This window comes from Styela clava, chromosome 1 (genome assembly GCF_964204865.1).
Source record: "Styela clava chromosome 1, kaStyClav1.hap1.2, whole genome shotgun sequence".
In the NCBI taxonomy this organism is placed as follows: domain Eukaryota; kingdom Metazoa; phylum Chordata; class Ascidiacea; order Stolidobranchia; family Styelidae; genus Styela; species Styela clava.
Genome location: NC_135250.1, coordinates 11,839,626 through 11,865,297, shown reverse-complemented (window position 1 = coordinate 11,865,297; position 25,672 = coordinate 11,839,626). Strand labels below are relative to the sequence as shown.

Sequence of the window (25,672 nt, the reverse complement as noted above, 5' to 3'; positions counted from 1 at the left end):
GGTTCGTCGCCGTCATTTCGCGATATGAATTTCAGAATTTCGAGGCTCCAGATTCCAGACATTAGTACATAGTAGGACATAAGGCAGATGGGGGTTAGGATTGACATATCAAAAAATTGTTATGCCACGCTCACTAGAAGTACGTTAGGTACGAAACTACACGAGCCCTGATAATTTTTGATCTTGTTTTTTATGAATTTCCTATGCAAATGCTTATTGGAATGCGGAATGGGAACTAATTGGGATCAAATTCGAACAATTTGAGTGAATTTAAGGAAAAAAAAGGAAAAGGAGTTCTAGTCCTAGCAGCGCTGTATGGTATAGGGTCAGTAGGGTAGGTACTGCAACTAATGTCGGTGGTAAAACAAGAATTTATCTTTGCAAAAATATTAAACCGGTACAACTATGGCTGACTGCGATAACTACCTAACTAAAGTATTTTTTCAAATAGGGTCAGTCATTTTCTCTATAAAAATTAGGTTTTAGGCTATGGTGGTAGCTCTTTCAGTCTTTTCAGCTTTAGACCAGTTGGTGTCTTCATATCTGCTAGCAAATACAGAAATATTTCTAAAAATCTGAAATTTCGCTCTGAATAGTCTACTTCAGTACTTTCAGTACGGCACACTATCCCGAATCCGGATTTGCGTCTACATTCCGGAAGAGCCAAAATATGAATAGGCGTCTGTGAAACCGGGGGCGTCGAGTCGTCTGCGAGCTCGATGCGTGAGAACGTCAGATGTCTGGATATGACGTCAAAGAAAGTCACGCACAGATCGGCAGTTCGACACGGCTCTCGAATTTTGCTAATTTAATTTTCGTTTTTTACCGATGTATACTGATCTATATGGTTAGATATACGATGTATTTCTGAATCATTATATTCAGTCTACTGTTGGTAGTGACTAATTAAAATAATGTCGCGTAAATGCAAACGTCTGTGAATAAAATAATTACTTTTAAATAATATCAAGAGATTACAAAATTATGCGTTTCGATTAATACGTCTACGGGTCCAACTAATTTTATTATAAGTGTTTGTGACTACATGACATCCTGACATCGTTTGAATTGTCGTATAACGAAGTCAAAACGATGCACGATATCGAAGTTTTTTTTTTCAATAGTTAAATTAATATCGATAGTGAAACTTTGTATGTCCGTTAATACCTGTAATAACAACAATTTAACATAGCATCTTCGGTTATTTAGAACTGAAACTTCCAGAACGCACAACGATTACGAATTACGATATCATTTAATAATTATATTCAAGATTTTTATTTAAATTTGAGCGTCAACAATCTATAGTAAAATAAAAGCCTCGATGATTAATTGGATTAAACTATTTTGCCAATTTGATTCTTGTTTTTCACAGACTACGCAAGTTGATCCTTTGCGGCATACGAATGCATCAATGTGGCATTATATTAATTTGATTCTTGTTTTTCACCTATCTATTCTTGCATAAATCACGCAAATTAACATTTGCGGTATATGATTGCCTCGACGTGGCATTGAATTAAAATATTCTCGTATTCCGTATACTTCGAAGTTAAACATTCGCGACATATGAATGTATCGATGCCGCATTATATTAGTTTGAATCTTGTTTTTCATCGATCTATACTAGTATAAATTACGCAAATTGAACATTTGCGGCATATGAATACATCGATGCGGCATGATATTACAGTATTTTGCTAATTTGATTCTTGTTTCTTGCGGATCTATTATTGTGTAAATTACGCAAGTTGATCATTTGCGGCATATGAATTAAATTATTTTCGTATAGATTAACATTTGTGGCATATTAATGCCTCGATGTGGCATTGAATTAAATTATTCTCGTATACCGTAACTTTCGAAGTTAAACATTTGCGGCATATGAATGTATCGATGGGACATTATATTATTTTGAATCTTGTTTTTACCGATCTATACTAGTATAAATTATGCAAACTGAACATTTGCGGCATATGAATACATCGATGTGGCATTATATTAAGTTATTTTGCTAATTTGATTCTCGTTTTTCGCCGATCTATTCTTTTATAAATTACGCAAGTTGCACATTTTGCGGCATATGAATGTCTCGTTGCGGCATTAGATTAAATTATTGCTTTATGAACTAATTCATCTAATGCTATATCGAGGCATTAATTTTACTGTTTATCGATTATGTGTTATCAAAATGTAATTTTTATTATCTCTGATCCATTTATTATCGTTAACACGCCATCCTATCTACATTGAAAATGAGAGAAACACGGCACGCCAAGGTTTACGTCGAGGAACGGCCGATGCGTGCCTGCGTGCGTCGATTGAAATTCAGTGACGTCACACGCCGTCAATCGTTTTTTGCTCATTTCTCTCGAACGCACCGGTAAAATTTTTTTTACATCGGTAGATCTGATTATTTTTTCACGAGGAATTCAATGGTGATGGTTTTAGATTGCGCTTTTTGTTAGTCTACTGCGCAGCTTCAATTTATCGATATCGGGAGACAAAATCCGCCAGACGTCCATTGAAGGAGGGATATTCGATCACCGTTAAAATAGGTTTCTCTAAAACGAGAGATTGTCTCTCGATCTGTAAAGTGTGCCGTACTGACTTTGACAAACAAATAATCCTAATCATTTTTTTCAGTAGATAATTTGGTGGCATCGGGCGATTATCATTTTTGTATTTAATCTGTGTTGATTTTTTCACCCAGGAGCATTTATTGGTTTCTGATATCAGGTTATGATTATATAGAATTTCAAGTTTTTATTCGTTTGACTATACTTCTATAACAGCAACTGGATAACGATGTATGGTTACCAATGCTTTATATTATTTTTTATTCTGTATGCACAATGTATACATGCTGAAAGCCATATTGATACACATTCCATTTCCAATTCTGCGTCGGAGGTCAAATTTTTATCAAGGAAGTTATCAAACGCTGATGAAAATGTAGTTGAGGTTCAACAAAATGTAAAAGATGTTACACAAAGCTCAATTAATAATGGTGAGGAAACTGTGAACCATGAGAAAAATGACAAAACAACTTTGGGATTTGTTCATGCCTTTCTTGCCTCATTATCTGTAATCATTGTATCAGAACTTGGAGATAAGACCTTTTTTATTGCCGCTATAATGGCAATGCGATATTCCAGATTAACTGTTTTCTCAGGAGCAATTGCAGCTCTCGGGCTCATGACAGTTTTATCTGCATGTCTTGGTCTTGCAACAACCATAATTCCGCGATGGTTTACATACTATCTTTCAACTTTATTATTTGCAATCTTTGGACTAAGGATGCTTCAGGAAGGAATAAAAATGAGACCCGATGAGGGCCAGGAAGAACTTGAAGAAGTTCAAGCAGAATTGAAGAAAAAAGAAGAAGAGTTAGAACGAGAAGCTACAGCGACAATTGTCGAAGACCCAGAGTCTGGAATCATCCGTGGAGGACACTATGCAAAGCGTTGTTGGGGACTTTTATCGCCTATTTTGGTGCAAGCATTTACTCTTACTTTTCTTGCTGAATGGGGGGACAGATCTCAACTTACAACTATCATTCTCGGAGCAAGGGAAAATGTACTTGGTGTTGTTATAGGAGGGACACTTGGTCATGCTCTTTGTACTGGTCTTGCTGTAATTGGGGGACGTATGATTGCACAAAAAATATCAGTCAGGACGGTTACGATTATTGGTGGTGTGGTGTTTTTACTTTTTGCGGTATCGTCTTTATTTATTTCACCAGATTCAAAACAATAACATATTCTCGAGTTCATAAAAATTATTTTTCTACAGATAATCGAATGTAGTAGTGTATAGTGTATTTAAAATGAATGATAAATCCGTTGTTTTTTGGCTACACATATATTTAATTTAAATTTGCTCATTCTACATTAAATTCTTATAATATACTTTGTAATATGCTAAATAGGTGTCAGGATTCATCGTAACATATGATTTTTAACAAGGTTTCTTTCTCGTATATGCCAATGCCCTAACCTCTGACCAAACACAGTATAACTACTTTTAATTGCCGTCACAAGTTTGAATTGAGCCTATAAAATGAAGCACCTGCCCCATTAAATATGTGGACCGGTAGAAGTAACTGATTATACTTCATTATATTGACCTTGGGTGCTCATTATTATCTTGTTAACTTATTTAGGTACCCAAAAATTCCTAATTTGATTTTCTTTGATGTTTTACATTATTCAATCACTACTACATTTACACAAACATTGGGTATTGGTACTATTTCTTATTGAACATAAAATATAGATAAAGTTCTCAGGATGAGTACAAAAATTTGGCTTGTTTGTTTTCAGATTTTTATTGGAACTAGTGTTTTTATTGTATCAACTGTTTAGATATGACAAGTGACCATGTTATTCTTTTTACTATAGCTAAGAATGTCCAAATAGAATTCAATAATTAAACTTTGATAATTGCTATATCCTAGGATGTTGACTTGCGTAGTTTTTGGAATATTTCAGAATGCCTTCGTTTACAGTTGAGTCTTGAAATTGGGACTTGGTAATTTAATATTCAGAATTGATTACAAGTTCAACCTGTTCACTGATAAACTTGATCATATCTTTGCTTTTTAATTTCTTATAGTTTACTTAACAACAGTGTAAATTTCAAACATTTAGAGGTTATATTTAGATATATTCCCAATCAATTATTATTAGTATTTGTAGAATGATTTGAAATAGTACCTAAATTATTTGGATTGAACTATATCCGACTGTATTTTTGCTGGGACCATATTTGTATGCAGAGTATGTACTTATGTTCAAATTTTCGCTTGTTTACCTACCGTGTATATATTTTTTAATGCTGAGCAGGTACCGGTAAATGTTTCTCAAAATTTTGAACATTATGTGAAATTTAAATATTACAATTTCAAAACTTTGATGCTGAAAAAATTGATCGATTTAAAGAGGAATTTTGTTCAGATTTGACCTGTTCAATTGGATACATTCTAGATAAAATGAAACTGTACCAAATATCTATTCACTGTAGCATTTTTTAGGTTGTTTAATCCTGTTTACATGTCTGCAGAGATTGCTCTATAGAACACAAAGATATTTGTTCCTACCTCAGACATGCTCCTCAGCAGGGTATTAATTAAAGTTAAACGTCAAATTTGGGAATATTATGATTCTGGCAATCACAGGAAATTGTTGTTGATTAATAAGTATTGTGCGATATAATTCAGTTTCTTATATATTGAAGCATTAAGGAATGTATTTTGTAGCTCTTTAATAACATGCTGCGAAACATCATTAACGCTTCAATTCTATCACTTGCTATTGAGTGTGAGGTCAGTGCTGTCAAAATATATTTGTTAGCTTATTTTATTGTTTGTTGACTTTGTTATATATGTATACTTTAACGCATCATTCTTTTTGGGGTTGGTTTATGTGCCTGACGTAGACATATATATATCAGTACCTATGTGGATATGTATCATGTCTGCATGTGTGGACTTTCCCTCATCCAGCAAAGGAATGAATGCAGTTGATATAGACTGACAATTGAATGGGGGGATTTTTGCCGAATTGAGAGATGTCCATAGTGGGACACTGTGAAATTACCTAGACTCTATTAGTATTCTTTTAGGTTTTTGATGTTGAAATTTGCGAATCATAGCATTATGCTACCTTATGCTATCTTTATGTGTTTAAAAATGAAATCTTTGAAACTGTCTAACTGTGTGTCGGTAACATTGTGCAAGCGTTTATCACAGACAGGACTGCCTGTATGGGTTATTTGGAACATGATAGTTTCGTCATTGAATGCATATGTGATGTTGTTAATGCCAGAAATGGGATTTGTTTATGCAAACACTTGGTAATGTAAGCCTGATTTCATACGAATATTTCTTGATAATGGATTTGTCAGGAAACAAACATCATCAAAAGAAATTTTGTCTCGAGCGGTGTTTATCCAATTTTAATGGGCTGGATCACGATAATTATAGAACTATTTTTAATATATTGCTTTCCTGATTTATTAAAAATAATATTTTATTTTATGTATTTCGTATTATGAAGGGATTGTTAGTTTCATATTTTATGGAGTGAAATCTTGAATTAAACCTTATGTGTACCAGTTGTTTCGATTATTTTTTTTCTCCTAAATTTTGACTTGCGAATTAATAGGCGAATGTTAATCTGAATAAGATTTAACAAATTTTAAACTATTCAATGTATTGCACCATTATATTCAATAATGGTTACATAATATTTTATCTGCTTATTGCTTTTGTTTACAAATCAATTTTGACACAGATATTTATTATGAGCTATAAGAAGTAGTGTTTCGTTTGATATATTGAAATCATGAGTTTTGTCTTTTTAGGTTTGGATAAGGGATTGGTTGTTTATGGTGAATACTGAATAGTGATATAGATATTGGTTAGGTTATTTTCTAATGTATTTTTGCTGAAATAAACTTGGAGGCGGAGAAAAAAAGGAAACAACATGTCAAGTGAAGAGAATGTCATTCTTTTATCATGTCCGTTGACGAGTCCACGACCACAAAGAGAGCCACGACAGAACAGACGAGGGACAATAATTGCGAAAAACCTCAAACGGAAATATGAAGAGATGTCAAAAAATAAGGAAAGTAAACTTGTTGAACATGGTCTATCGAAATTTCCTAGGAAAAAAGCATCTGTAAACTCTGTCATGTCAGAAATGGACAAATTAGAAGCGAGGTCAAAGGCTGTGAAGAAAAAATGTAAAAATAATGTTGAAGACCGTAAAATTGTAAATAAAGACACAACATTAGGAGTTAATAAACATGCTATTTCTCCTGTAAAAAGAAGTTCAGAAGAGGTTAAATTTTCAGAACAAAAAATTGAAAAAATGGAAGTTAATGGACATGACAATCAAAATAACGAATATGAGAAAGACAACACAATTCCAGTAAAAAAAAAGAAAACGTGCTCTTTGAATTCTTCAAAATCCACTTCTACTGTGAAGGACACTATTTTGAAAACACACCAAACAGATAAAAATGTTATCAAAAATAGTTCTATTCATTTAGATCCGTGCGCTAAACGAAAAATTAAGCTTAATCGCAGTAATTTTTCTAAAGCAGCCACCAGATAATACTGGTATATATGATTCACACCAAAATTTGTTCAACATTCTTGGGTGAAAGTACCGGTACACAGTTATTTAGAAATATTATAGTTCTGTTGAAATCAGTTTTTTGAGTATTCAATTTTTTTTCATCATAATTGAACTACATTTAATAATAGAGCATTAGTGGCAGCAATAATTTAAAAAAAATTTATTTTGTTTAATTAAGCCCTGTATTTTTAACTGCCAATTTTTATGATTTATCTACAATAGTGGAATACCAGTACTATTTATTGTTAAACTTTATCTCTTTTTAATCATGGAAAGTGTCTGTTATTCTATCAATTGAACATTAAAAATTATGCTTCACTGCAACATCTGGTTTGAAAAGTAATTGAACTGGATAAATCTCTGGTAAAATTATTGAATTTGACAACTTTGTAAACTTTCAACTTAGCCAAAGACTTCGAATCAATTAAATAAATGAAATACCTAAAATCAGTTGAGGTCATCAGTTGAATTTTTTTGAGGTTCACACCAGATTTAATTTCAGATTTAAAGATTCAAATTATTGCTTCTACAGGCCAGATCAAATGACTTGCTAGCTGTATTTGCCATACTCTGTTTACACTACTGATCTAGATTCAATGTTTCCAATTTTCGCACATGAATATTTTCTCAGTCGCTATGAAATTCAATACCCTATTTTGATTCTTCAAATTTCTCTGGTTTTGAAGAATTACTTTAGTAATAACACTGTCCTTCGAAATGCTGTGATGTTCTTTTAATGCTGCATGATATGACAATATCTGTTTTCTAAAACTGCCATTATTCTGATTCGATTCGCTAATTGAGCACTGCTATGACTTTCATTTCGTTCGCTCACTCAAGCATTTGTTTTTATATTTTTATTGACAAAAGTACTAAATATTCAATTGATGGAAATCGGTAAATTACAAAGTTTCTGGAAGAAGAAGACATCTACATCACCTTCAATACAAAATGAATTATCATCTGAAAAAATTAACAATAAATCTAAATTGACTGCTAACCGAAATGCGAACAATAGTAACAATAAAGACACCATGGATGCTCCTATACAAAAACATGGATCAGTCGGTAAGTTAAATTTTCTGTTCAAGCCTATGGAACCTGTAGAATACCCCACTCGACGAAGCGTTGATTAATCAGAGCAAGTCCCGAATTTAAATTATGAAGGAATTTCTGTGCTTTAATACCTTACGATAAGACCGATAAATCTACTCCAGTTAGCAGTTCTTATCGGACATGGGATTAGTTTACCAGTTAATTGTTCCAGATGCATTGGAGGAAGCCAGTGCTGTGATCAGTACTGACCAGCAAGTGGTACTTGAACTACCTATCCTCTTGCACATAACTTTCCCATAGGCACAGGATCTGAACCTGGTAACCCGCACATAATAGTCAGAGGCACTATAGCGAGCCAACGCTTATCACGATGTACAAACCGTCGATCTGCGGTATAGAGTAATATTCACTCTTCAGCAGATCTGGTTGGTAATAGCTCGAGAACAATTTTCAAACCCTATTTTAATGTGTGAAAGATTCAACATTATGGAACTATTGGATTAAAATTAAGCATAATATCAATCTTATATTTTGTTAATATTTCAGAGTTTAGTAATGTAATAAAGTTTATTATCCAGGCAGACATTTGCAGTTAACAAAATAAAAAAAATTTTATATTTTTTTTATCAGATGACTTGGGTGAGATTAGACCAGAGGTGACACCAGAGGGTTATGGATTGAGAACTCCCTATGGAACTCATCTGAATTTGGATTTTTTACAATACTGCCAGAATATCGGTGAGTCAATATCAGAATAGAAAAAGTTCCCTATTTTATGGTTTGATAACAAACCATAGAATCTCAATGACCAATTTATTATTGGAAGAAAAAAAAATTCCTGTTGGTTCAAGCTTGCAGTAGCAACAAATCCAATGATTGGCAAGGATGTGGAAAAACCCAACCAAACTTTATTCTACTAATGGATAGAGAATCACACTCATCAATGGATAGAGAATCACACTCATCAATGGATAGAGAATCACACTCATCTTTTGGTTTAATGTGTCATTTTATGCTAGTGGTTTCCAAACTTTCATGATCAATGGCCATCGTCCAAAAAGACTCAGCACTGTTTGGCCCCCTGCTATTTATTAATAAACAATATTTCTTCTGCATGATTTTCATATTCTTCTTATCTTTCAACAGCTGACGGCGAAACATACCAAGGGACATCACCCAGCAATTCTAGAAGATTGAGTTCAGGCTCATCGAAAGGAAGTTTAAATCTGTCTTCACAAAAGTAATTTGTTGAACTTTATGAGCATACACAGTAAATTAAAATACCACCTTCAGAATTTGTAGTTTGGGATATTAATATCGAAGAATACTGGTGAAATATAAAAATTAAAACACAGTAACTTACAATATGCGATTTTTTCAAATTAGAATGGCCAAATGAATAAGCTTTTTATCTGCACCTAATTCTTTGTGTTTTTGTTCGTTCTGCATCAATCTACACCTTTGTACAATACCTTTTTTAATCGGTCACTGATATAATATGATTGTATATAACTGGTATGGTTCCGTAATTGGTATGGGATAAAGAATCATCAACATGTTTGTGAGTAGAAAACTTAGGGACAGACTTCTCAAATTATTTACATCAAAAAGACCACCATGGGATTTGCTCTATTTCTATTAGCATACGATCTCTTGACAGGATTATTGAAAAAAGAAAAAGCTTTTCACCTCTTTTTTATGACATATTATAGCCCTATAGTGATACTGATTTGATACTGATAAAAAATTTCAATTTTCAAGGATTTCAGAAAAATCGAATGATGATGAAAATGAGGCATCAAACTCCAAACAGCAGGTTGAAAAGAATTTATGGGAAACGAGAAGACGATTGGATGCATTCAGGTAGAACAATAGAAAATTATTGAAAATATGATTGTCTTGTGACGTAAGCTTTACATGTGAAATGAATATATGAACCATGAGTAAAAGAGAGGAAAGATATTATAATTGTCTATTTTGGGTTAACTGTATACCATTTACGGTATGAATTCCTACATGGAAAAAATTCCTGAAATACATCTTTGTATTTATAAGTTAACTTCCATTTCGGTGGTAAGGTAGTTGGGCGCTGTGGCCTGTAAGTTGCCTATGGTACTTTGATAACAACAAATTATTGACGAAAATGATGGCTACGGAAGCCAAATATAAATGAAATGACATAATCTATATTGATAATATAATTTTACCACTTCTGTTGTTACTATTAATAATTATGACGAATAAAATCAATACTATATACTTTACAGACCTTATTAATTAAGGACAATTTCAAGGTACAATGAAAATGTAATTATGTCATTATTAAACCGTACAATCGTACCATTCACACATATATGTCGGTATTAATATGACAGGTTGTCATATTAAACCAGGTTATTAACCATTATTTTGGCTATATTTACCATATATGTTATGTGTTTACTGATCTACTGGTTTCAAAAGCATGCTTGTCAGTTGTCACTGTTATTGATTGGAATTGAAAACAACTGATCTTCCATCAAAAAGATATTGTTGGTCTCATTAAATGGATGTTTTGATTGATGAGGAGAAAGGGGTTTGCCTATACCAGGGCTAATCGACTATTTTTACCAAAGATCCGCATACAAAACCTCAAAAATATTGTATTTTAATTAAATTATAATATGTTGACATCCTTGAACGTGCACTTTCTCGGCCTGCTATTGATTATCCGCTAATAAAGATTGTTTAACCTTCAAAAACGTTTCAAAGTGGGGCCAATGATCCAGAAAAAAGGACTGGGTGCGGTCTGAATCAAATACTCGAAAGGGTCGTTTTTTGCATCGCGGTTTGCCAGTTGAGTAGCCCTGCTCTATACTATCTAAATAAGGTTGAAAGCATGTGTAGTTATTACTGAATGTTCAAAATACTTCATTTTCACTTCTGCATTTTCTATATTATTTAGTGTTGCAGTGTTTGGTTATTTTTTCTTGCATTCGAATTTTTAATAAGTATGGGGTGTTATAGACGAATGTGTTTTATTGGCATACGTAAGTTTGATCATCCTGATAAAATTGGTTGAAGACAAATTAGACTTGAATTTTGTCACTATCATGATCTTTTAACTTGTAAAAATATTGTTATCAATATTTTTACGCATGCCACCAACAGTTTGATGTGTGTTAAAATTGACATCATTACAATAATGGCTTGAAGTGTCTGCTACAATGCTCATCATTATCATAAAAAATTTGTATCATCAGACATAACAGTATTAAGCGCATATTTTGCTTATATTGTTTCAGTGTATACTATATTCAATATATACATGTCCATTCACTATTGTTGTGTATTCAGCCATTCAGACTCCTAACGCAATGAGTATCCAAGATTTTTTCAAAATGATTGCAATTGTATCCATAATTTTGTAATTTAACAAGTGGGTTTAACAATTCAATCAGGGTGGGTTGCAACTTGCAAGTGTTCACTTGTTTGTAATTTGCCCAATTTTTCGGTAATATCCAGAGCAATGTTACTTAATTTTCGATGTAGTGAATGATTCTAGGGAGAATTTTGAATATTGTTATTAGAAAATATTAGATCCTGAAAGGTGGCGGCTTATGTATATATATTTAATCTCCTATAACTGTAAAAGTGGGAAACAGATCAAACAATGTTCATCTTATTAACTTTTCTGCAATATCAAAATTGTATAAATATATACAATGGCTTGTGTAAATTTTTCATTTGATAATATCTACCGGTAATTCAGAATACATTTTATAAGTATGTATGCATATTAATCAATTCAGTTTTGACCGATGTAGATTATACTATAAATTTTAATATATTTTTCAGATCTTATCGCAAGAAATCATCTTCAGCTTTGGATAGTAAACAATATATTGGCCGATTTAATAGGTTATCGCCAAAAACCTATATCAATAGTGGACAGAGAGACTTGGTATGTAGAAATTCAGATGTTTTCCATTCTGACTCATTTCTCCTTTATGTCATACATTTTATTAAAGACGCTTTTTGATTCTAAAATCAATTTACTGTTTGTCTGTGACATACGGTGCCTGCACTCTGCACAATGAGTCAAACCTACTTGTGACAATTTGCATTTACTAATGTGAGATGATCACACAGCTATGATCCCTAAATCTTCACTACATGGAATGGGAAAGCAATATGACTCTTTAGCGCTCACCTATCGACTAAAAAGGATTTGACACTTCTGAAAGTGTGCTGCTTTAGTATAGATAATGAAATTTAATATATGAGGTTTAATATCATTATCATTTAATATCTATTTTACTAATGATTTAATTTATCATACATAATTGCCAAGATAATCACAAGAATCAATCATTATAACATATTTTATTTCTGCGCTTGACAATTATGTGTCACATGGTTTTGCTGATTCAAATACTAATAAGATCAATGCTTCATTTGCCTATCTAGTGAAAGTTCTATTTGTTTATTGGAACGATTGAGGATATTGGTGATGTTGATTGAATAATACACAACAATTTATGCTCAGATTTGGGTTGATAACCAGAGTAGGCGTGTCTATAAATATATATATTTTACAAATTGCTCTCAGCCCTATTTCAATAGTTCCCAAACCGCGACCCACGGGCAACCTTTTTACGTTCTACATACCACCTATTGTTACTTCAGTATCACAGTTTAAACATTTGTATATTTGTAACAATTCACATATATCGATATCTTAATTATATGTACCGGTATTAGGATTACATTCGGGTGCGGGGACTTCCTCCTCCCGGCCCGCCAATATTTTTCCGCTTCTAATTTTGGCCCCCGGTCAGTCAACTGTGGGATCCACTGCCTTAGATCGATGGGTGTTAGATAGTTGGAATAGCATCCAAAACTTGGTAATTGGTGTCAATTCCACTGAAGTACTATCAAAATTAAAACCAGTTGAACATATTCCTCCCTTTTAAAAAAGTCTTGCATATTCCATAATACAATGCAGTCTTTCTTGAGGTTGTATCCTTCTTTTCTCAATTCGATGATACATGTTCAGAAATGAGTAGCTATATTGTTATGTTTAGAAATCTCTCTTTATATGCATATCATTTGTCCTATTACATTCACCTTTTTTTATTCTACCAATATTATACTTATAACAGGCTATTTTATTATTCTACAGCCTTTGTTTCCCCAAAAAAGTTTGTTGGTTCCACAGCTGGGACATATTGCTGTAGATGCACAAATAGGCTAGTTCTTTCAACTCCGAGTTAAATGTGCATTTATACTATTTTCATCCTTGCAACATAACATTATAAATTCAACTTTCAAAGTCCTTTGTATCAGTCTGCTGTTGTTCAAATTGTACTATTTGATGAGAAATAATTTACAACCGATCACTTTATTTATTTAATCTTCTGGAATGTAAATATATGATTCGACCACATAAGAAATACTTATATTGTTTGATTGTTTACTGAGATGTCATGATCCGCCCAACCGTTCATAACTTGGTGCTCTGCCATTGCTCAAAGTATTTTTGAAGCTATCAGAAGATAGATGTATGTGTTGTGTAGTTTAATAGGAAATCATTTAACATTTGTTTGCTGGGAGAGTGGTAATTTTCAACTTTTGTAGGCTTTGGAATCTAGATTTATTTCTTACTAGGAAGAATTTGTTACATTTGAAAAGTTCGATAGCAATAAATGTTCAAGTAAGATCATCAATTTGTGTTTCTTATGAGTTCTTAGTTGAGACATTTGACTTTCTGCATAGAATATATCCTTATCACAATGTGAGTCATTCTTTATTACAAATATCGCAAATTTCAAATAAGAATATTTTAAGTAATTTTGAAGATCATTTTTTGGCATTGCATCTATTAAATGAAGTTTTGTTATGTTTATCATTTTGGACATATATAAAATTTTAAATTCCCCATGCATGTGTAAATATCGTCTTAATTATGTTGAGAACAGTTTTTTCAGGTTCGATCATTTTGACACTGTCACTCAGTTTCAATACTACCCATTAAGATCTAAATAATTATGATAGGACCATGCTTGAATTTCTATTAACATTCTATTAACTGACGAAAACAAGTATAATTTTCTATATAGCATATTGCCAATTAGGTTTTTTTTCTATATGCGATTTGGGTATTTAAGACAGCATTGCTTAGTTTTCCTACAACTATACTAAAAATATCAAATGGCATTTCCTCCAATGGCATCTGCTATGTTATCATGCGGAAAAGAATTAATTTGTTGCAAACTTGCAATACATGATTAGAGTTAATGATGCAACAACTTTTGTTCAGGTTATAAATTGTTCGAAGTGGTTTTTGGAATGGTTGTACCAAATCCGCAATGATTTTCCTGTATTATATTTAATATTTCAGTCAAACGAAAGTGATTCAACAGAGACACCACCTGTGCTCACCAACCTTCTGAATGTTCCTGTTCCACAACAAAATTTGCAAGCAGTTCGAGAACAAATGGCGGCCGCTCTATCAAGGCTCAAATATTTGGAGAGTGAGGTATTTCAGATTTTTTTCTTTTATTCAACCAGTGGTATTGTTTGAAGTTTTTTTGGGATTCATTTACCACTGAAAGTATCAACTTACACAAATTAACTGCTGGATTCTTGTTATAATTACTTTTTTTTATTACTTGTATCTCAGGTGAAACAAATTCCAGTACTACAAGTTCAAATTTCCGTCCTACAGCAAGAGAAGCAAAAACTTAATGCAGAGTTGAAAAAATGCAAAGAAAACTCACAAGTGAATGGACAAGGTCTGATCATTCAAGGTTTCAAGTCAAGTTACTTATAACTTATAAATTAGCATCTCCGATAGTTTTCTTTGGTCTCTCTCCCAATGACCTTTTATTTTACAGATGTTATAATGGACTGTGAACTTTTTAACATTAGGAACTCATTCCTCCAAATAAAAGTTTTCCGTTTACTGCCAGTGTACCTAACAGCCAAAAAATTTAAAAATCCCCTTTTCCTAATACTTCAGCTATGTATGATTAGCTATCTCGAAGCTGTATCCAGCTCTTGGCATTTCAGTGGTTGCTATAGGTGCCTGTAACTTTGGCTAGAGATAAATATCAGTACTTTTGGAGTGAGCATATACGGCCTTACTCGGAGCAAATTACTTTCATGTTGATGCAGGTATTGATGATATACTGGCGGGCCATGTAAGTGTGAAATAAAAGTTACATTACATTACATTACAGTTTTTTTAGTGTTACAGAAGCAAAAGTGAAAAACAATAAGCCTCGTGGCAAAACTAAATTTAATCCTCGCCAACCTGGCCATAGTTTGTCCATGTCAGGGTTAGATGATAAAATCGAACAAAAAATGGATGTTGATTATTCTTAGTTATTTTTATTCTTCATAATATTATTTGATTCTGATGCATTGTGCATATGCATCTATAAATACAAATTTTTGCATTGGTAACAATGAGTCAAATGCATTGATGTATAATTTTGTTCCAAATTCCCTGAACATTTTTCACTAATTCCTCATTTAATATGGTGAACAAATTTAAATTCAGATATGTCTACCAAGGAGAACTATGCAGTCGTTAAAAACGGCAATTCTGTTCAAACCACTTCGAGACCCCCATCAGTCGAGAGCCCCGCCTCTTCTCCCCGCTCTTCTGGGTCTCTTCCACCTCCACCACCAAGAAGAAAATACAAATCTACCTCAGCTGGTCCAGACGTCCCTTTTGTTGAAAATTCAGCAGAGGAAATTATGAAACTGGTAAGATGTTTTCTGTTGTACATAACATGTCTAGGGTTTCAAGACAAAAGGTGAAAGTTGAAATTAAATAAAAATATATTCATTTGAAAATATTTTAAAGAAATACCGATAGGTGCTCGTTATTCGTTAAACTGGTATCTCATCTCATTATAGTTTGGAGCAATATGCATCTAAACTTTTCAACTTTTTCTCGATATGATTTTTATGAAATAGTCTGAATATGAACACCTCAGTAGCTTGATGTTCGAATTTTTCTTAAATTTATTGCAGTTTTGAAATAATCCTTTTTTGTATGACAAATAATAAGTATAATTTTTCAACTATTGTGAGATTTGAATTTTTCAATTTCAACTGTTCATCTCAGTTTATCCTTGCTATTAAGGATAATAAAATAAAAATCACTCTCATTTTCTCAGTCATATTGCTTTTGGTCAAGTATGCTTGTTCTCGAACTTTTATGTACCATTGCCCCGTTACAGCACACTATATATATTGCCTTCGCATCTATTGCTCGCTTTGATAATCACTTTTCTAGATCAATATTTATATATATATAGTTTATGTATAGATAATAGGAAAGCATTCACAGATTTTTCCCATGTAGGAAAAGTGCTTATAATTCTGATTTGACAGAGAAAACAGCAATGAATTTTTTACATTTAGAGACATGAAGAACTTTTGAAGCGTTTGGGTCGAGCTCCCGTGAATCTGAATGAATATAACCCTTCTGATGAAAATATGTTAACTTATAATGACGTATGTCTCGGCATATCACCTGAAACTGAATCCAAGCATACAAGTACCGAAACCACCAATGTATTCAGTGTTAATACTTCATGTAATGATTTGATAGCGACAGCAAATGCTTCTTGTGGAAATCATACCATCACCCAAAATGCTGAGAGTCAGTATTATAGGTTATACCCTCTTGAAGAAAGAGGCACAGATGCTCCGATGCAAAAATTGTTCACTGATGCCAGCAGCCAAGTTCTGGAAAAGCAATTTTGTGAGAAAGGTGTCATCACTGAAAATGATTTTGTAATCAAATATCCCGCTCATCAGATTGATATTGGTGTTGGCGATGATCCAGCTTTCGAAGAAAAGGTACCTTGCATTGATGTGGCAATAACTGCTCAACCTGATATAAATACTCAAGGTGTAAATACAACAAGAGTAGCTTCCATTGAAACAGCCATAACATGTAAGCCAGAAGTGGACGAATTTTCTTGTCTGGTCAATATTCATCCAGATAGGGAAGATGTAGCAATCGCCACGGAAACGACTGCAAAATCTGATTTTGGTACCATCACAGATGATTTTAAACCTGAAGTAACTGATCGAGCTACCGATACCGGACCTCAATCACAATCAGAGAAATCGTGCCTGTGTCGACCTGATGCTGTGGATTTTGGCTGCAATGTTAAAATCGGCCCTAAAGTTGTCGTTGCTGCAACTTCAACAGAATCGAAAACCTTAGTTGATGCAACCATAAACACCAACAGGGTTTCTCATGAGAATGCTTTGATGCAACATAGACCCTTCACATCAGATGCATGCTGCTTTGCCAATATTTTGCCACCAAGTAGTGATGTATCTATGGAGACTTTCTCATCTTCAACTGAAATAGCAACTCAAGTTTCTATTCCAATTCCTGTGCCTGAAATATCAAAATCTGATGCAATGACCGATACAAATGATCTGGACGAAATTCAACCATTGCGAAGCGTACAAAGTGAAATTGGCAGCTATGTTGGCCAGGTATGCATGATTTTTATATATTAGCGAATTCCTAGTCACTTGACTCTAAGATGATTAAAATGAAATGGTTGTTTGTGTTCTTCCATGAATGATAATGAATTACTAATAGACATACATCAGCTCAGATTACTGGGAGATCCAGGGCGTACACAGATTGGGTGTTACGTGTTGAAAACCTCCCTCTCTTTTCCAATTTAAAAAAAAAAAAATTTTTTGGACCTCCCGAAGTATGCGCACCAAGATGGCGCACAAGCTGAACTCAGGTTAGGGTTCAGGTTCTGCGACATCTTGGTGTGCATACTTCGGGAGTACACATTTTTCTGTATAATACATAGCAATTTTTGTAGCTTGAAAGTTGAAAACGCTTTTTAAACCCTCAAGCCTCAGAACTCTTAACGCCCTAGCTCAGGGGTCACCAAACTTTTTTGACCGCGGGCCGGATATGACTCAAACTGTGTTGAAACGGGCCGGACAAATATTTTTGTCAATGCAATACAATAAATTCACAAAAGTTGGAAATCTATGCAATTTATTCAGCAATATATATTCTATATTTCTGAAGACTTGAATATTAAATTCTATTTATATCGCAGAATATAGATCGAGAACATTCTAGGAAAACAAATATACAAGATTTCTATATGTAGACAATTACCTTGAGTTTAGCTGTTATCAAAACGTTGCAGTCAAGAATTAGGAATGTTACAAAATCCGCTTTTTCTCTCCAAAAAATGTACGCATCACGTCTGCTAAGTACCGTTACGCCGTGTCGAATACCGCTCATAAAAACGACCACGTACTGCCTGCTGAATTCCATGAAATTTTGACATAGTTTAGATAAAATAAACAACTATTATCTGGTATTTGATTTTTTTCATCAGCGCATAAATTTTCCAACATTCGGAGCTTTTAAAAATTACGCTCTGTTTATACGTAGTACAGATTAATGATATTGTCTATGGACACCAATAAAATTTATGTGGACGTGTGCATTTCTTTTCTAACTTGATACTTACCAATTTTTATGAAATTTGTACAATCGAAACATCGTTAAATATTACCGACAATGAACCACTGTCAAACTAACGTGCACAACACCAGCGTTTATTTGCGACGATCTTTCGGCGGTATCAAGACCGTTGACAGAAAAAAATCCAGAAATAGTCTCAATATTCCATAGATGTGACGCAGATCGAAAGACTAGTGATTGATATGTGTTCTTTTTTCATATTTATTACAGTTCTTATGAAAAAAGTAATACAATCCTCGTGGAAAGAATTGGCCTGTCTGATGGTACTAAAATTCCGATATCTCCGTTATTTCTTGATCGTTTTTTTATAAAATTGGTATTGTTTTCTTATTTTCACTCAGATCCACCGGCGCAGTTTTTATTTAAATCGGATAAACTTTAATTTTTTGTAACATACCTACATGCATATCCGCTATAAAGCAGTACAAAAGTTAGTGTGACTTGTGAAATTGGAGCAGTACGCGAGGGATTACAGTACTGTTAGCGCAACATGCACATTCAACGTTCATTTTAGCACAAGAAACGTAAATAGTTTCGTCGAAAGCACGCGCCACGAGTGCATCTTTCGCAGAAAACGTTGCGTACCGGTAGAGAATTTTAGCCTATTTTGTCACAGCTATTTCTAGACTAATTTTTCATTACTACTATTGAAACTACAACTCCTAAGGAGGCAAATGATGATTGACGTATTTGATTCATACTTAAATTTCCCAAACACAACCAAAAACTAACGAATAGCATTCAAAATCGCAAAAACGAAGTATTGTTTACAACCACGACTGAAAATCTGTCAGGGGTGACAAAACAAAAGTATTTAAGCGTATGCGAAAAGGCCTATTATTACGTCACTTTTTTGCATCTTGCTGATTGGCCAATGTTACGAAATAAACAAGGGCCGGATAAAATGACGCCACGGGCCGGATCCGGCCCGCGGGCCGTAGTTTGGTGACCCGTGCCCTAGCTGTTATGGTCTAACTGGCAAATTACAAATTTCGGAACCATCACCTTCAAGATTCCTGTCTACACCCCTGGGCCACCCCTGAAAAAACAGAACCCAATACTGGATAGAACGTATCTTTTTTTGCTAAGCGTCCTAAATTACCGATTTCGATTGTTCACAAATGGAAGTGTTAAATAGACTTTCTTCATTTTGTATAGCAATTAAAAAAATTTTGTGTTTTATTTTTTGTGTCCAAATTAAACAAACTATTCTGTATTGATATTTCTGTTCACAGGTTGAATCTTTATTAGAAGAACAACAGTCATTGCTTGCAGATAAATATAAAGAGTTGGAAGGCGTTCTGGATGAAAAATCTCAAAATGTTTCAGCTTCTTTTGTTAGCAACAGTGAAGATTTTGTTGTCGATCCCATAGTAGCCAAAAACCATGAGGCAGATGAAATTTCACCAATCAAAGCAACCGATGACTTAGATGTTTTCACAAAAGTCGGGTATGATTTAGACCTTCCCTGTTTTGATACAAATATTGTACCTGTCATATTTGATTTTTACCGTCATTGGTGCTCATAGATGAAATAAATAGATACCTATTGACAAGATACTTCTGAAATCTGCTTTATCCGGTGACCTCGAAATTTATGTAAAATTACGGAGTTTCTGTGAATAGTTTCCTGTAAGTCCTCTTTTGTGTCTACGTTCTCACCTCTATTAAACGAGTATATACCTCCAATTGTTTAGATATAAACTGCCTAATGAGTTACAATCAGCTTGCTCAGATGTTGATGAACACATAAAGCGTCCAACAGAAATATCATCTGCTTTTATGGTAAGTTATTGAAAAAATGGATTTATAAATGTATGTTTTGTTTTGATGTGCCATGAATCGCAGATGTTTCTGAGATTGTAGGTTAGAATTCACTCACACTTTATGTGGATAGGATATGAATTTGATATATATATTTCGGGTGAGGGTAGCCGATACAACATCATCATCATATGGCGAATCACAGTCTCTTATTCAGATTGCAGTTAATGTTGAGTGTGGGATGAGTTAACCAGATAATTGTTTCAAATGCATGGATTTGATCAAGAGGAAGTAACAACCGACCAACTGTACATGAACCATTCTATGGCGACGATGAGTTCAGCAAACTTGTTGCACAAAATTAGCCATATTTTAAACGCTCAGCACTATGCGCCAATCACAGCGCAGTATCATTACTTATCGATCTTTATCGATAAGTATGTTGATAGGTATTTGTCTGTATGTTTGTTTGTCTGTTAGATGCACACGATATCTCACGAAAGCGAGGTTGAATCTGCTCCAAATTTTGCATACCTGCTTTCATCATATCTCGGACCAGAAGCCTATTGATTTTGTATGAATTATGTCGTATAATTAGCGAATTATTAATTAATCAGTGATGGGACACAAGGTGTCACTATGGAGTAAGAGCGCTGTTTTGGGGTAATCTCCTAACTTTCGATCGATAAGTCTTCGGTCGCTGACCGATATTCTCGTTTTTTCCTTATGGTGGAGGTCAAAATTTTCATGGGTGTATACAACTTGACTTTTGAGAATTATAAATTCTACTGTATTCATTCCGATTATTTCTGTAATAACATTCAGTACTAAAACCGAATGGTGCATAAATTGCAATTACTTTCATTAGGAGAACTCTCTTTTCAAACTCCAGCAGGAGTGGATGGCCATCTCATCATTGCCTACTTCAAGACCGGATTATATAAAAGATTTTGCTTTCGAGGTCAAAAGTATATCTTCAGAGGTTTTGAAAAAAATTGTCAATGCTACGGATTCAACGGTATGTTGTTATATTTTCTATATAGAAATTTAATTTCTGTTTTCGAGATAAATTCGCGGATGTTGATTTTTCAAAAAGTTTTTATTTTAAAAAGGGCGAATAAAGTTCTTTCGTTTTCCTAAAACAGATTTTTCAAGTTTCACCTCTTTGGGATATAGCCGTCAACTCAAGATATGATGATTAGTCACTTGCGTCCATGTTGCAATAGCATGGCATTCTTTTGTGTTGTTCACTGATAAATCTGTACGTCTAGGAATGGGCCTCGACATTCTCTAATATACTTATGTATTTAAAAATCAATATTTTTTAGGGTAACTCTGCTCTTCACTATGCAATATCTCACGGCAATTTTGGACTGGTATATACACTTGCTGATATTGCTGAGTTGGATGTGGATATATACAATAATGCAGGATATACTGCAAGTATGCTTGCCGCTATCACACAAATACAAACAGAATTTGAAGTTCAAGCAATTGCTGCATTGTTTTCGGTAAGCATTTTTAATTTTTGATTGGTTGTTTAATTTTGTATTTATTATATAGTTAAATTACTGAATAAAAGTAGTACTAGAGCAGTTCTCAACCTGTGGTACGCGGGAGCTTTTCAAGTGGTACGCAAGCACCATCGATTTATTGCGATGTTCAACATTTGAGCAACGCTTCTTGTGTATCCTTACTGCATGTATTCGCTGAACAGCGTTTATAGCGCTACCAGTCCTTGTATTTACAGATCGTCGATGCATATAATTGATCCGTTAAAACTTTGGACAGAGCTCTAAAAATGAATGTAATACCACAAAATAAAATACTCCCTCGGCAGGTTTATTGTGCCATTGTTCTCCACTCAAAAAAAACGGGACTTTGTCGGTGGTACGCGGCCAGAGTAAGAAATACTAAAGTGGTACGCAGTGAGTAAAAGGTTGAGAACCACAGTACTAGAGCCAACTTGAGAAAAAAAAGCTGAAATTTTTACAATGTACCGTAATAGGTAGTTACTTTAGTGTACGTTTTTGTATTGTTTTTCATGCGACATATTTATATTCTTTTCACTCCTAACAATGTGATGGGCCAGAATCTTTTTGGTTTGGCATTGCCTACCCATTTATTATATCCTGCCTGAGGTGGTGAGCAAGGGATTTGAACTCGAACTTTTTAAACTGTGACGTCATCATCGTTAAGCCCAACGCTTTAACCAACAGGCCCACATTAAGATGTAGTTTTGGGTCAATTCCAGGTTTCAACATTAACTATTATGTTATATTCTTGTCGCTTGACTTATGCTGCAGCACATGATCAAATCAACTGCTATTAACGAATCCCATTAACGAACTAATACAAGATTCACCATTATATTTCAGAGAGCAGATGTCAGTCTTCATGCTAAACGAGCAGGTCAAACTGCTCTCATGTTGGCTGTAAGTCATGGTTGTCTTCCTGCTGCAAAACTGCTGTTGAAAGCTGGGGCCGATATCAATTCCCAAGATGAGGACGGCTCAACAGCATTGATGTGTGCTACGGAACATGGACATATTGATATTGTTAAATTATTGCTGGCTGATCCAGATTGCGATCCAACAATAACAGATCATGTAAGTAATTGTGTCTTAATTGAACTTGTAATGTTTCTATGAAATACTGTTTGTTCATAATTTCCTGGTTAGTATTCATGTTGGCTAGAAAAGTGTGTAGGACAAGTAATAAAATAAGCATTCTTGCAATTTTTTCATTCAAAAAATTTAACTACTTGCACTTGCAAATATCCAGGGCTGTGGAGTCCGGGATATTTACTATCGACTCCGGCTCTCTACTCATAGTCCGGGTTGATAGAAAATTTTAACTCTGACTGCCGTTGAATAAAAAAATGACTTTGTCTTCAAATTTTGATTGTAAATATTCAACACTCAACTCCAGCTTCAAAAATCAGATATTGCTAACAAAACTTTGGCTATTGCTAGGTTTCTTCTCAATGTGTCTTGAATTTCTGTAAGAAAAATTTGATTATTTATATCACCATAGAAGTCAGGCTTTCCACTATAGCTCTCATTCCCGTCAATTCGAAATTTTGACTCCTACACGGGAATTTGAATATACGACTCATGTGAAAACCTGTCAAACTCCACAGTCCTGAGACAATTGTTCAAATTTCTCATTTCTTTTTCAGGATGGCAGTGCTGCAATCAACATTGCAATGGAGAGTGGTCAACGAGATATTGCCGTTCTTTTATATGTTCAATTAAAACTAGATTGAATTTTTTTTAAATCATTTTTGTTTAAAAAAAAATCGTCTTTAAAGGAGTCGGACACAGAATATGGTATAGACGTACCGGTACTTGTCTGTTTTTATATATGCATTAAAGAACTTAACCCAATTTATGTTTGACAAATAGCAATAGTTTACTTGGTTATAAATGTGGTCCAATATCTTATCATTGTCTATATATTAATTTGCCAATTTAACATTGTGTATACGTTAATCTGCCAATATATCCTTATATATTATTGTCATACTATTTTGTTTTATAATGCCATTGTGTGAAATGTATGAAATGCCTTTCAACTTGTGTCATATATTTAATATTATTACTCTTATACTCCATATTACTTACTTGCATTGTTCCTCTTCATTTACTTGGTTTTTGATTATTTTTAAGTGGTACTTATTTTGTTGTTACCCAGTAATCTAATATTTTTACTCACGTGACGATCTCAAAATGTTAAACTTTATATTGAGCCAAAAGCATAAGGTAATGAGGTTAATGTCAATAATTATGGTGCCATGTAAATTAAAATTAAGATTTTTGAGTTTCAGTTGAGTGAATAAATAAAGTATTTGGTGGATGTCAGTGCCTTTTAATGAAAAAATGTTTTTAAATTAGACTGTGCTCTAAAAGCAACTGATTTTCAACTCTCAGATTTTTGATGGATTTATTCTGCAAATATTATATAACACCAGTCTAGCAATTTTTCTGTAGCAAATGAAGCAAAATGATTACCTCGGGCAATTAATACTTATACGACACATTTTCATGAACTTATGGTACTTTTTTTTTACCTTGCATCTTTCGAATTGATTTTATCTTTGCAAAGTTTTGTTTGATTTTTATTCCGATATTTTAAAATTTTAATTACAATTTCAGATTGTTACATGTTGTTCGTCCTGTAGTTTCAAAATTCTTCAGTCTCTGATGTTTGTTAATTTTATGTGATTCATGTATGTTCAAATATAATTAACTGGGTACAATCAAAAACATGCAATTAAATAATGATTAGAATAGATATGCGTAATTGTTCCTATAATGGAAGAATTGTTCTTATAGTTATCTTATTTTCTTCCAATATAAAGCATTTAAATGTGTGTAGCCCTTGTGTTTTATATTACTGTTTTAGTGATAATGGGATGTCTGACGTGGGATGATTTTGCAAACATGTGGTTGTTGATACTGTATCTAAATAGTGATCCTGTTTGTGATAGATGTGTTTCAGTATTAATTTGGGGTATCATTTAGTCTGGGTTGGAATTAACAATTTTGCTGTTGTCCAGTGTAGCATAATGATAAAACATCTACCTTGTATAGGGAAGTCTGACGATGGCCAGAGATAACATAATGATGCGCGCTTCTGGTAAACCACGTGACAGAAGTTTTAAGAATGAGCGGAAGTTTTAATATTTATCACTCGCGCTCAGTCATTTGGTGAAAATGATCCGACTGATCACAGATATGGTAGCGGCTTTCAAGTTAACATTACAGGCGTAGTTATTGGATCTGAATAAGAGATTTGTCTGGTCCTGTTTTTGCTCTTATACCAAATGAGGATATAAGATTTCTCATATTGTACTTTCACGTGGCAACCGCATGTTTGTGCCCCATTTGAGTTTTTTAAATTGGGTTTATCTTCGGCTTTTTGTGTCACTTTGTCTTTCCACGGCGGAGTCAAAAATAAATGTTTTGTATAGTTATCCCATACACCCAACTTGTGGGGTGACAATCGTTGACAAGCATGTTCCTAACATTTATGTAAATAAGTAAACCGACGGAATGCAGTGATAGGCGTATACTTTCTTCTTTTACTCTAGGCAGCATATTACTGATGAGCAGAGCTATGTTTGGTGAGTTCATTTTGTATGGTGTATGTCATTATTACA

General features: G+C 33.8%; 3 protein-coding genes across 4 annotated transcripts; all 3 read left to right on the top strand.

Moving 5' to 3' along the window:
• The first annotated feature begins 2,680 nt into the window (after positions 1-2,680).
• LOC120345577 (putative divalent cation/proton antiporter TMEM165) lies at positions 2,681-6,366 on the top strand. The gene has a single exon (XM_039415098.2). It carries the CDS (start codon positions 2,809-2,811, stop codon positions 3,757-3,759), a length of 951 nt encoding a protein of 316 aa, XP_039271032.2. The 5' UTR covers positions 2,681-2,808; the 3' UTR covers positions 3,760-6,366.
• On the top strand, positions 6,363-8,015 carry LOC120345585 (uncharacterized). The gene has a single exon (XM_039415109.2). The coding sequence runs from the start codon at positions 6,489-6,491 to the stop codon at positions 7,119-7,121; it is 633 nt and encodes a 210-aa protein (XP_039271043.2). The 5' UTR covers positions 6,363-6,488; the 3' UTR covers positions 7,122-8,015.
• Positions 8,016-8,024: 9 nt separating this feature from the next.
• On the top strand, positions 8,025-24,887 carry LOC120345576 (uncharacterized). 2 transcript variants are annotated; one of them, XM_078109755.1, is made up of 15 exons: positions 8,025-8,213; positions 8,832-8,939; positions 9,348-9,441; positions 9,963-10,064; positions 12,039-12,144; positions 14,584-14,721; positions 14,866-14,977; positions 15,748-15,956; positions 16,620-17,714; positions 19,980-20,194; positions 20,442-20,529; positions 21,377-21,526; positions 21,837-22,019; positions 22,887-23,117; positions 23,690-24,887. In XM_078109755.1, exons 1-15 carry the CDS (start codon positions 8,033-8,035, stop codon positions 23,774-23,776), a joined length of 3,099 nt encoding a protein of 1,032 aa, XP_077965881.1. In that variant the 5' UTR covers positions 8,025-8,032; the 3' UTR covers positions 23,777-24,887. The 2 variants fall into 2 exon arrangements, with proteins under 2 accessions (XP_077965881.1, XP_077965878.1); XM_078109752.1 differs by having other exon boundaries at positions 14,866-14,992.
• The last annotated feature ends 785 nt before the right edge of the window (positions 24,888-25,672 follow it).

Bases quoted from the DNA above. Each gene is read 5' to 3' on its own strand.
- LOC120345577 (XM_039415098.2), top strand. From the start codon at position 2,809: ATGTATGGTTACCAATGCTTTATATTATTTTTTATTCTGTATGCACAA.
- LOC120345585 (XM_039415109.2), top strand. From the start codon at position 6,489: ATGTCAAGTGAAGAGAATGTCATTCTTTTATCATGTCCGTTGACGAGT.
- LOC120345576 (XM_078109752.1), top strand. From the start codon at position 8,033: ATGGAAATCGGTAAATTACAAAGTTTCTGGAAGAAGAAGACATCTACA. The intron at 8,214-8,831 runs GTAAGTTAAATT...TTTTTTTATCAG, and splicing joins ACAAAAACATGGATCAGTCG to ATGACTTGGGTGAGATTAGA. The intron at 10,065-12,038 runs GTAGAACAATAG...TATATTTTTCAG, and splicing joins AGACGATTGGATGCATTCAG to ATCTTATCGCAAGAAATCAT.